This window comes from Maniola hyperantus, chromosome 25, assembly GCF_902806685.2.
Source record: "Maniola hyperantus chromosome 25, iAphHyp1.2, whole genome shotgun sequence".
Lineage (NCBI taxonomy): Eukaryota > Metazoa > Arthropoda > Insecta > Lepidoptera > Nymphalidae > Maniola > Maniola hyperantus.
In genome coordinates this window covers 6579496-6592431 of record NC_048560.1, presented here as the reverse complement: position 1 = coordinate 6592431, position 12936 = coordinate 6579496, and the positions used below count along the sequence as shown (strand labels likewise).

The following is a 12936-nucleotide window of genomic DNA, read 5'->3' as shown; positions in this document are numbered from 1 at the left end:
ACGTTAGCTCTTGACTGCAATCTCACCTGGTGGTAAGTGATGATGCAGTCTAAGATAGAAGCGGGCTAACCTGGAAGAGGTATGGCAGTTTTTATTAAACCCATACCCCTTTGGTTCCTACACGCCATCGTACCGGAACGCTAAATCGCTTGACGGCACGGCTTTGCCGGTAGGGTGATAACTAGCCACGGCCGAAGCCTCCAACCAGACCACAGACCCTTCTCATTTTGAGAGGAGACCTGTAGGCCCTACAAGGGTCCCTTTTTTCCTTTTAAGGTACGGAACCCTAAAAACCATCGGTAACATTGTCGTAGAAGCCCCAGTATCATATTATTTCATAGACAGACAGACAACGAAGTGATCCTACAAGGGTCCCTTTTTCCTTTTGAGGTACGGAACCCTAAAAATCGTCGGTAACATTATCGTAGAAGCCCCAGTATCATATTTCATAGACAGACAGACAACGAAGTGATCCTACAAGGGTCCTTTTTTCCTTATGAGATACGGAACCCTAAAAATTGTCGGTAACATTATCGTAGAAGCCCCAGTATCATATTTCATAGACAGACAGATAACGAAGTGATCCTACAAGGGTCCCTTTTTCCTTTTGAGGTACGGAACCCTAAAAATCGTCGGTAACATTATCGTAGAAGCCCCAGTATCATATTTCATAGACAGACAGATAACGAAGTGATCCTACAAGGGTCCCTTTTTCCTTTTGAGGTACGGAACCCTAAAAATCGTCGGTAACATTATCGTAGAAGCCCCAGTATCATATTTCGGTCAATATGGGTATTACTGGCACAAAATGGGTAGTCCTGTTCAATCAGGCTGAAGCACAAAATGACGTATCAGCTCCGACAGCCCGCCCCTAGCTCGCTGTAACCCGATACCCGTACCCCGGCGGCGGCCATCTCTGTTTTGTTATTTTTTTAATTTTTTCATGCTCTAGACTCGGGGATAAAATATAATTTTTGGAATTTTGGTTAGAGAACAAAATCATCTATTTAGTAAACCGGGCAAGTGCAAGTCGGACTCGCACACGAAGAGTTCCGTACCATCGTACAAGAAATAAAACTTTTTAATTTTCATGGCCGCCATTCTGTTTTTTTTTTTTTTTTTAAGAATATTAGCCATGTTAAATGACTAATATTCCCCTTTCCTCTCCAACTAAGCGTCAGTCAGGCTTGTGCTAGGAGTAGGTACGACAATTATAGTGCAACGGGCGGGGTTTGAACCGTCGACCTTTCGGTTTTCAGTCCACTCCTTTACCGGTTGAGCTATTGAGGCGATTGTTATAGCGGCAATAGAAATACACACTTTGTGCGAATCTCAACTCTCTACAGTATTACGGTTCACGAGATACATCCCGCTGACGGACGGACGGATAGCGGAGGGTTATTAATAGGGTCCCACCTTCAAGTACGGAGCCCTAAAAAGTATCTGGCCTCGGAAAATAAAATTCACAGAAAATTGGAAACAGGGTATGGTTCAACAAGCACCGCCCGCCCTCCCGCTGTTAAACATGCAAGAAAAGCCAACCACCAAGGGGCAAGCTTGCTTAGCAATGGGAGGGCGGGAAGTGCATGTTGAACCACACAAAATTCACGCGAACAAAGTCGCAGGTAAACAGTTAGTAAATAGAGTAGGTAAATGACGTGTGATTAAAATAGAATTTAGCTAAGTCTGTCTGAGAGGTCATAAAGAACAACTATGTCAACGCACAGGACCGTATTTCGACTCCGATTTTAGCGGTATATGTTTGTTAGTAGGTATATTCGTAAGTCCATCTGTTTTCGCCTAACTCAAAAAACGTCACAATGTATTGTAAACTAATAAATGATATATTGGTTACATCACAAAACAATGTTATTTCTTGTACGATGTTACGGAACCTTTCTTGTACCTACGAGTCCGACTCGCACTTAACCGGGTTTTTTCAGCATTTCCTATTTAACCCAGAAATAATAAAAATTAGGGTTCCGTACTCAGAGGGACGAGAATTGTTTCAGGCGTTAGCATTACTTATATCTCCTTGTTTTTTGTAGTCTGATATTCATATTGCACAGAGTTATAATGTTAAGGACTACGGAACCGTCTTATGGCTATTCTGACATGCACTTGATCAGTTTTTTTAATCCCTCGGAACTCTTAAAGTCGGCAAAGGGCTCACCCAAGCGAGAGATCACACTCCATCGAGCGCGAAGATAGAAATTAGGAGATTTTGTTATGAAGAGACAATGGCGCCGGCATTTGGTTATTTGATACCTGTAACTACCTGATGCGGTATGCTAGAGTAGGTCAGGATAGGGGATAATAGGATTTTAAACTTTTAACTTCATTACCAAATATAAAGATAAGTACATAAATATAATATAATCAGCCCAGTCTTCAAACAGTGCGTGTTGCCAGTGATGACATATGAACAGTATGGGTCTTACAAGAAAGCCCAGTCACTCAGCGAACTATGGACAGAGCTATGCTTGGAGTTTTTCTATGTGATCAAATTAGATATGAGGAGATCTTTAGGGTCTGTTAGGCTCTGTTAGGGTCCTAAGGTGCTAGAATGGCAACCTGCGAAAGCGCAGCGTCGAGCCCGAAATTAGGCGCCGACGCTTGATTATTTGATATCTGTAACTACTATGATAGGGGATAATAGGGTTTTAAGCTTTTAACTTCATTATAAAGATATAAAATATACCTTAAAAAGACCACCGTGGCCTAGCGGTCAAGGCATCGGGCGCGAAACCCAGAAGACGCAGGTTCGAATCCTGCCGGTTCCGCAATTTTTGATAATGTATTTAAAATTATCAGAGATGATGTTAAACTTTTACTTTTTCTTTTTGAGAAAGAAAGAAATAAAGAAAAGAAATAAAACTTTTTTATTTGATATTGAACTTTTGAACTTATTTTTAGTGCTGATTTTAATGTTAGTATATCTATATTAATTTTTATATTTTGTTGTTTTTTCGGCTATTTCGTCCGTGTGGATTTAGGTTAAAAAACCCGTTTGAACTTTTTTACTACCCGACTACGGCAAAGCCAAAAGGAAGGGTTATAAATTTTGGCAGTCTATGTATGTATGTATGTTTTTATCTATGTGTGTTCGATGAGGATTTAGATTCAATTTAATTTATTTTAGTCTTCGAACAGTTCGTGTTGCCAGCGATGACATGAATCTGAGACATGGTGCTAAGTATGGGCTTCACAAGAAAGCTCAGTCACTCAGAGGGCAATGGAGAGAGCTATTTTAATTTAATTTAATTTAATTTATTTTGTAGAGATAAACAGTTACAATTAGATAAATAGATAGTATATATATAAAAACACTTAAACCAAAGCAGTCTCCAATGAGAAATTAACACTTATAATAAAAATTATGTCCACAACACACGGGCATAGTACGCATATGAAAACTAGGCACAGAGTATTTAAAACTAACTAGGTAGATAAACTTATGGAACACAGAACTAAAATCGACTAAAGTATAAACTATAACTAGGCAGAATTTGATATTACATCCTTAATTGCTAATTTAATTCCTTAAAACTATGCTTGGAATCTCTCCAGGAATGAGGAGATCCGTTCCGTAGTAGATCAGAGTAATCGCTCTCATTAAAGCTTAACGGCTTGGATAAGCTATAGTGGCAATGGACAGGGTACCTACATACTCCGAAAAACCTATAGGTAGACGTTGGGGTCCCAAGGTGATAAAATGGCGACAGTAAAATAGATACACATCTAAATACATATATAGAAGGAAAAAGATGACTGACTGACTGATCTATCAACGCACAGCTCAAACTACTAGACGGATCGGGCTGAAATTTGGTATGCAGATAGCTATTATGACGTAGGCATCCCCTAAAGAATTTTAGAAAATTCAACCCCTAAGGGGGTAAAAAAGGTGTTCGAAATTTATAAAGTCTATGCGAACGAAGTCGCGAGCATAAGCTAGTAGGTAGGTATATAAAAGGAATAGATGACTGACTGACTGATCTATCAACGCATAGCTCAAACTACTGGACGGATCGGGCTGCAATTTGGCATTCAGAGCTATTATGACGTAGGCATCCGCTAAGAAAGGATTTATGAAAATTCAACCGCTAACGGGGTGAAATAGGGGTTTGTAATTTGTGTAGTCCACGCGGACGAAGTCGCGAGCATAAACTAGTTATAATAAAGTATTTAAATTCCACAACATTGTTTAGAGTCCGACTCTGGTCGCTTTTAGAGCGCAGATGTGGTGGTGTCAGGTTACGTGAGGCGGTCTCGCTCACTCATATAGCGACGTCTCTCTCACATCGCAAACACTTTAGTCTTGTTTGTGTAAGGGAAATAAACTGAATTATTTTCAAACTGTAACCGACTTCAAGAAAGAGGAGTACCGAGTATGAAACAATCAGGTACATAGGTAGGTACAACTTATGTTTCCTTTAGTACTTTATAATTCAATGAATAGACCCAACTAGGAACATATTATAGCTTTGCTTTTCTAAATAGACCCAACTTGGAACATAGCTTTGCTTTACTGCGATCTCACCTGATGGTAAGTGATTATGCAGTCTAAGATGGAAGCGGGGTGACTTGAAAGGGGTAGGTATGGCAGGTTTATGAAACCCATACCATGCCCCTCAATTTCTGTACGGCATCGTGAAATTGCAGATATTTTAGATATACGACAGTATAAGAATCCTTACAAATGAGCTAAGTTTTTTTTTTATTTTTTTTATTCAGATACAAGTTAGCCCTTGACTGCAATCTCACCTGGTGGTAAGTGATGATGCAGTCTAAGATGATAGCGGGCTAACCTGGAAGGGGTATGGCAGTTTTTATTAAACCCATACCCCTTTGGTTTCTACACGGCATCGTACCGGAACGCTAAATCGCTTGGCGGCACGGCTTTGCCGGTAGGGTGGTAAATAGCCACGGCCTAAGCCTCCCACCAGACCAGACCAGAAATTTAGAAATTATAAAATTCCAAACCCCTGCCAGGAATCGAACCCAGGACCTCCCACTATTAAGACCACAGCGCTCACCACTACGCCAGGGAGGTCGTCAAATCTAGTATATCCAGCTGTGGACATCCGATAACAACAACGAACCCCATCAGGAATCGAACCCTGGACATCACACCACTGGGCCAGAGGTCGTCAAACGTTCACCCAACCATGTGCTAGGCTTCGTAACCTGATACTGTTTTATACAAACATCAGTTGCTATTGAAAATATGACTTATTGCCTTAAACTTAAAGTCCAACTTGCAATACAGAAATGTAATTTCTATTTTACCTACACAATTTCCATTTTCTTAACCGACTTTATAAAATGTGTTAATTCGTATCTAGTCCATCATCATCATGATCAACCTATCGCCGGCTCACTACAGAGCACGGGTCTCTTCTAACAATGAGAAGGGTTTTGGTCACAGCGAAACCCTTCCCAAAACGAATACGCACATAACTCTGAAAAGTTAGAGGTCCGGGATCGAACCCCCGACCTCCGATTAGGAAACCGACGCACATTACAACCTTGGCTATCATCGCTTGTAGATCACAATCATTATAGTGTTCGCGACAGGTTTTTTTTTAGTCAGATACAAGTTAGCCCTTGACTGCAATCTCACCTGGTGGTAAGTGACGATGCAGTCGAAGATGGAAGCGGGCTCACCTGGAAGGGGTATGGCAGTTTTTAATAAACCCATGCCCCTTTGGTGTGCCGCTTTCCGGCACGGCCTTGCCGCTAGGGTAGTAACTAGCCACGGCCGAAGCCTCCCACCAGACCAGACCAGAAATTTAGAAATTATAAAATTCCAAATCCCTGCCAGGAACCGAACCCGGGACCTGCCACTTATAAGACCACAGCGCTTACCACTGCGCCAGGGAGGTCGTCATGGCAATCGGGGACGCCCCGCACGCCTGCGCTCGCCCGCACCGGGTTAGCGTGGTGGCTGTGCGGGTGTGCGGGGCGTTTCCTCCCCCTTTGTCATCTCGACCAGTCGCGCTTATATACCCTGTGGCCCTACCGCGGTTGTTTGACAGCTACAATGTCACGATCGCAATCATCTCTGATTGGTTAATGCTCGCTCACTATTAGCTACAATGCAGTGTTGCAACAAGAATTCCACAAATTCAACCAATCAGAACAATTGAGATTGTAATAATGATTGATGCAGGTTTTAGACAATAGCCCTACTGGTTACGTACAGGGTTTACAGCCAGGGTAAACGATAGTTACCAATAGGAACCTATTTACGGGCAGCTCCTAAAAAAATAAGCATTGTGGCTAATTCCGTTGTACACAATCTCTAAACTAAACTAAAATGACACGTCTAAATCTATTGCTATCCCTTTCATAATGTTGCTTGCGGAAAAGGAGAGCACTAGATTTAGACCTATTAATTTAGTTTAGTTTAGAGATTGTGTACTAGAGAATCGGCCCCGATTGAATCATTACAGGCTAGTACCTACCTTAGGCTAAAGCTAAAAACGGAAAAACAAAAGATAAAAAAAAAACATTTGGACGCTCAAGTCATACAAGTTACAACCAACAGTTCTAGGTACTATCTACTAATAATTAAAAAAAAAAAAAAAGTTAGTTATGCTTCTATGACCTGCAGCACACTAATTATTCATCCAAGCCTGCATACCTACCAGTTACCACTGCCGCCTACAGGACGCCTAAACTAATTACATTAGCAAAGATGTCTTAATAAACACAATAAAATGATAAGCTATGAAATAATCTATATCTGTAAAGGAAAAGCTGACTGATTGACTGATCTATCAACGCACAGCTCAAACTACTGGATGGATCGGGCTGAAATTTGGCACGCAGATAGCTATTAAGATGACGTATACATCAGCTAGGAAAGGATCACTGAAAATTCAACCCCAAGGGGGTAAAATAGGGGTTTTTCCCACGCGGACGACATTGCGAGCATAAGCTAGTTCTTATACATCTGTATATATAAATTTCAAAGTCCTGACTGACTAACTGACATATATATCAACGCACAGCCTAAACCGCTGGTCCTAGAGACATGAAATTTGGAGGGTGTGTTCTTTGTAAACAGTAGCTATCCACTAAGAAAGGATTTTTCGAAATTCTACCCCTAAGTGGGTTAAATAGGGGATGAAAGTTTGTACGAAAGTCAGTCATTTTTCAAGTTATTTGCATGAAAATTTGTATTTGGGGTTTCGGTCACAAATGAAGAAATACGTGTTTCAGGATTTTTGGAAATTCAACTCCCACGTCTATTTTCTAAATTCCACCCGAGCGAAGCCGGGGCGGGTCAGCTAGTATTATAATAAAGAGGTAAAGTGTGTTTTTTTTATTATCTTTAATTTCAGGAGTTTTTTCCTATTGGAATATGCCTTATAATATTATAGGTAAAGTGTGTTTGTAAGGGGTAATCTCTAGAGCTACTAAACCGATTTTGAAAATTCTTTTACCAGTAGAAAGCTACATTATTCCTGAGTGACACAGGCTATATTTTATTTTAAAAAATAATAGAGATCCCTATGAAAATTTAATAAGCTACCCGTGCGAAGCCGGGGCTGGTCGGTAGTATAATAATAATAATATAGTACCTATCTTTGTGTTCTGCTTGTCTGTCTCTTTGTCGTCTGTTTTTGAACCAGTTTGACACCTGAAATCCAAAAAAAACATATTTTGATTTTTCCATCGATGTGATTTTATTAAGGAAATACCTATCTAATATATTGAGCGATTTTAGCATGGAAACATTAGAAACCGATTAGGTATGTCTAGCTTCGGGTATAAATAATTATATAAGAGTTTAAACTATAAACTTTGAAAATTGAAAAATATTTGTCGTTTACGCCTTGTGTTGTGACGTCATCAATCGCTTTCCGTACAGGCGGTTATGTTAATAATTAATGACGTTAAAAATAAATAAAAATCATGATTTTTTAATTATTCTCTTCAATAATGAATTCTAGCCCCATAAACTACCACTATAAAAAAACACATCATCTTATAACTAGGTACAGTCCTATTAATTAGGTATACCTACCTAGATAGGTATGTACATTGTTATTAGATATCCAAACTTCGAGTAGCCATCAAAACAGGTCTCTATTACAAAAATCAAATCGAAACCGTATTGTATGAAGTTGTTTTAGAACAAACTTGGCTGTAACATAATCTATTGGGTTTTGAGGAAGCGGTAGGCAGGTGTCGTGTTACCTCACCGCAAAATGGCCGCGGATAAAAAGTTTGAACTGAACTTACCTACCTAGGTGACCACGGTTATAACGCGTAAAATTTAACTCCTCACGCGCCATTTTAACTTTAAGTAATAAATTGTTAGTGTATAAAAGCCCTTTAAAAATAAAGATATTAAAAAAAAAAACTTTGTGTCAAATTTCATGTCAAACAAAGTACAGTGTGACAAGCATAGAGGTAACAAGGCTCTTTTGGCACTTGAATGACATTGACAGGGGGCGCTGTTGGAGAACACCGTTGTTCTTACTCTATTGCAGCTCTATTGTCACTTATGCTGAAATCTATAGAGCGTGCTTAGACTTTGCTCAGACTTTAGACACTGTTAAAACGAGACAGCGCTATATCGCTTAGATAAATCTGTCTCTTTTTAACTAACACTTAAGTCTGAGCAAAGTCAAAGTACGCTCTATAGATTTCAGCCATAGACTATTCAAACAAGAACAAAGGGGACACTTGACGGCAACGTTAGTTACGATTTTCGCCACGCGCAAAAAAAGGCTTGTCGCAATTTACCCACGATTTTAGTCCTTATTTTATAGGTGAACCCACTGACCTAGGAAACAATTATTGTTTACTAATTAGGTGAACCGTACTTTTGACATGACAGTTGACCCATACAGTTAAAATGGCGCGTGAGGAGTCATTTTGTACAGACTATATACACTCTCTTTAAAACATTTTTACGTGTTAATTAGTGAAACTTACCTGAACGGTAGTTAAGTCTGTGGTTTCAGCCAGTTCCTCTCTTCTTTGGCTGTTATGTTCGTATGCAGTTTGAGAAGTTTTGTTTTACTTTAACTGATTTACCTACCTGTTAATTAGTGAAACTTACCAGAACAGTTGTTAAGTCTGTATTTGCAGCCAGTTATCTCTTCTTTGGCAGTTATGCTTGTATACAGTTTGCGAAGGTACCAGTAGGTTTGTTTTACTTTACCTGTTAATTAGTGAAACTTACCTGAACGGTAGTTAAGCCTGTGGTTTCAGCCAGTTCTCTCTTTTCCCGCGGCGAAGGATATGGATTGTGAAGATACCAGTCTCGGAGTACTGATCGGGATTTTTCCTGTTCGACAAAATACTTCTTATAGTCAATTATATCTCTGTAATACCTACTCTAAGTTATATTGGTTGGGACGTCCGCCTCCTAATCGGAGGTCGGAGGTCAAAGTGTGCCAATCGCGCTTGGCCAGCGTGGTAGACCCCTCACACTCTGAGAGGAGACCGGCGGGGTGATTACGTAAAACATTGCAGTCAATGCAACAGTTCATTTGCTGTCTCTCGTCTTCTTCTTCTTATTTTGCTTTGTGGCTATTTCTGTCTCTCTCTAGCCGCTGTTACGTGTGACGTTTGACAGCAATGATCGCAAGTCTTACGCCTGTAGCAAGCCTGTCGCGAGATACGTAATCACCCCGCCGAGCTCTATATTGAGCCGGGCGGTGATGGGTTAATCATGATGATGATGATGAGTGTCTACCTACTACAAAATAGAAGGTTGTTACTGCTTTAAAAAAAAAATATTAGCCATGTTTCCCCTTTCCCTCCAAGTAAATGTAAAGCTTGTGCTAGGAGCAGATACGACAATACGACGTTTGATAAAAGTTACTGATTTGACTACTTGTCAAATATCGTAATGGAGTAGAAAAGTGATGCTGGAAGGTCATTCATATTACGATGTTGATGATGATGAACTTTCTTAGTAGGTAATTGAGCCTCAATAGCTCAACCAGTAAAGGAGTGGACTGAAAACCGAAAGGTCGACGGTTCAAACCCCGCGCGCTGCACTATTGTCGTACCTACTCCTAGCCAAGCGCGGATCTACCGTAGAGGGCACGATGGGCATGCCCACAAACCTAATAGACAGTGGCGTAAAAATACTTAGTGATCGTTTTATCAAATTGCGAATATCTAGAATTATTATTAATTTTGTGGCGGTACAGTTCTTAGGGTCAACCCACAGGGTCCCAGCCCAAAAACTTGGGCTGAATAGAAAACCGACTCGCATTTGGCCAACTTTCGGGTGGCTGTGCCCACAACCTTTTTTGAGAGCTGGATCCGCGCCTGCTCCTAGCACAAGCTTGACGCTTAGTTGGACAGGAAAGGGGAATATTAGTATTAGGCGGGAGCACAGATAAGGGAATATTATATCTAGTCCATGGGCGGGAGTATTAGATTATTTAACATGGCTACAGGCTAATATTCTTTTATAAAAAAAAATTAAACTTACCTTAAAACAATAAGACGTCTCCTCTCCATCCCATATCGTCCTGGGTAAGGGAAACTTGCGTCTCACCCTGTATTTGCCAACTGCGCCTAGTGGTCGCCCTCTCAACCTCTCTGCTTCCATGTAATGGGCTGCGTAACAAAACAGGTCACAAGTCATTTTAGCGTTTAAACTATCGTGAGTGTCGTGAGCTGGTCCCTGTGAAAAAGGACCCCGGATCCCAGATGGGTTCGAAACCAGTCGGGCCTACGTCGACTGAGTACAGCCGGGTATCGTCTAGGTAAGTACAAAAAAGGTGACTGACTGACTGACTGACTGATCTGTAAACGCACAGCTCAAACTATACTGGACGGATCGGGCTGAAATTTGGCATGCAGACAGCTATTATGACGTAGGCATCCGCTAAGAAAGGATTTTTGAAACCACTAAGGGGGTCAAATAGGGGTTTGAAATTTGTGTAGTCCACGCGGATGAAGTCGCGAGCATAAGCTAGTAAGATCTACATTATGGTGACATTTCAAAAGAACTTGTAATGGCGGCTTACTTGAAAAAAAATATTTAAGAGATAAAGGATAGGTAGTATCGTGCGAGAGTTCTCCATAATGCCCTCAAGGGTGTGTGAACTCTGCCAATCTGCACTTGACCAGCGTGGCGGAATATAGCCTAAGACCAAACCCTTCTCTATCTGAGAGGATACCCGTGCTCAATGAGCCAGCGACGGATTGGTTGAAGCGCGAGCGAAGCGAGTGAAATTTTTCAAGGTGTATTGTAAGCTGTGGTAGCCTAGTGGTTAGGACTTCCGTCTTCCAATCGGAGGTCGGGGGTTCGATCCCGGGCACGCACCTCTAACTTTTCGGATTATCTGCGTTTTTAAGAAATTAAAATATCACTAGCCTTAACGGTGAAGGAAAACATATCGTGAGGAAACCTGCATGCCTGAGAGTTCTCCATAATGTTCTCAAAGGTGTGTGAAGTCTGCCAATCCGCACTTGGCCAGCGTGGTAGAGTATGGCCAAAACCCTTCTCACTCTGAGAGGAGACCTGTGCTCTGTAGTGAGCCGGTGAAGGGTTGATCATGATGATGATTGTAAAGAATCTCACGTACCTTTGAGCCAAAGGTTCTGCAGCTTGGCATGGTTGTGAGCGCTGAAGTTGTGAGACTCCAACAATCGGTAGAGCTCCTTGAAGTTGCCTCGGTGGAAGGCCACCATGGCCTTGGCTTTGAGGACAGACTCGTGAGCATGCAGGCGTTCACAGGCGGGCAGGGACCACAGGAAGCGGCCCAGCCGCTCGATGTTACCGGCTTGCTGCAGGACCTGGGGATGGAAAACTTGCTACATATATTATATGCTTGCTATATATAATTCTTTATTATAAGTGTTAATTTCTCATTGGAGACTGCTTTGGTTTAAGTGTTTTTATATATATACTATCTAGTTAACTAATTGTAACTGTTTGTCTCTACAAAAATAAAATAAACTAGCGTATGCTCGCGACTTCGTCCGCGTGGACTACAGAAATTTCAAACCCCCATTACACCCCCTTAGGGGTTGAATTTTCAAAAATCCTTTCTTAGCGGATGCCTACGTCATAATAGCTATCTGCATGCTAAATTTCAGCCCGATCCGTCCAGTAGTTTGAGCTGTGCGTTGATAGATCAGTCAGTCAGTCAGTCAGTCAGTCAGTCAGTCAGTCGGTCAGTCAGTCACCTTTTTCTTTTATATATTTAGATAAAATAAAATATAACAGTTCCACTTTAGTTCCAGTAACTTATGCAAGACATATATAGCATTTATGCTGAGTCGGGACCTTTTTTAGGGTTCCGTACCTCAAAAGGAAAAACGGAACCCTTATAGGATCACTTTGTTGTCTGTCTGTCTGTCAAGAAACCTACAGGGTACTTCCCGTTGACCTAGAATCATGAAATTTGGCAGGTAGGTAGATCTTATAGCTGACATTTGGGGAAAAATCTGAAAACCGTGAATTTAGGGTTAGATCACACAAAAAAAATTAAATTGTGGTCATGAACTAATAATTAGTATTTTCAACTTTCGAAGTGAGTGACTATATCAAGTGGGGTATCATATGAAAGGTCTTCACCTGTACATTCTAAAACAGATTTTTATTTATTTTTATGCATCATAATTTTTGAATTATCGAGCAAAATGTCGAAAAAATACGACTGAAGTACGGGACCCTCATTGCGCGAGCCTGACTCGCACTTGGCCGGTTTTTTCGGGTTGTGCCACACATGACATAGTCTATTCCGGCGCTTCTTCTACTTGAGGTCTTTTGACTTTACTGCTCAATTATTAGAGACGCCGGGATGACCTAACTAGGTCTAACTGGTAACTGAGTGAGATAGGCTACTTTTTATCCCGGAAAATCAAAGAGTTCCCACGGGATTTAAAAAAATCTAATTCCACGCAGACGAAGTCGCGGGTATCAGCTTAGTTTAAATTTTTTTT

The 12936-nt window shown here is 40.9% G+C and overlaps 1 protein-coding gene across 2 annotated transcripts in view; it reads right to left on the bottom strand.

Moving 5' to 3' along the window:
* so (sine oculis) overlaps window positions 1–12936 on the bottom strand; it is a 35534-nt gene that overhangs the window by 3928 nt on the left and 18670 nt on the right. For both annotated transcript variants that reach the window (XM_069507264.1, XM_034981577.2), the window contains 4 exons: window positions 11574–11784; window positions 10472–10599; window positions 9206–9310; window positions 7593–7651 (listed from right to left, as the gene is read on the bottom strand). In XM_069507264.1, coding sequence (XP_069363365.1) covers window positions 7593–7651; window positions 9206–9310; window positions 10472–10599; window positions 11574–11784 — 503 coding nt within the window. The remainder of the gene's footprint in view (window positions 1–7592; window positions 7652–9205; window positions 9311–10471; window positions 10600–11573; window positions 11785–12936) is intronic.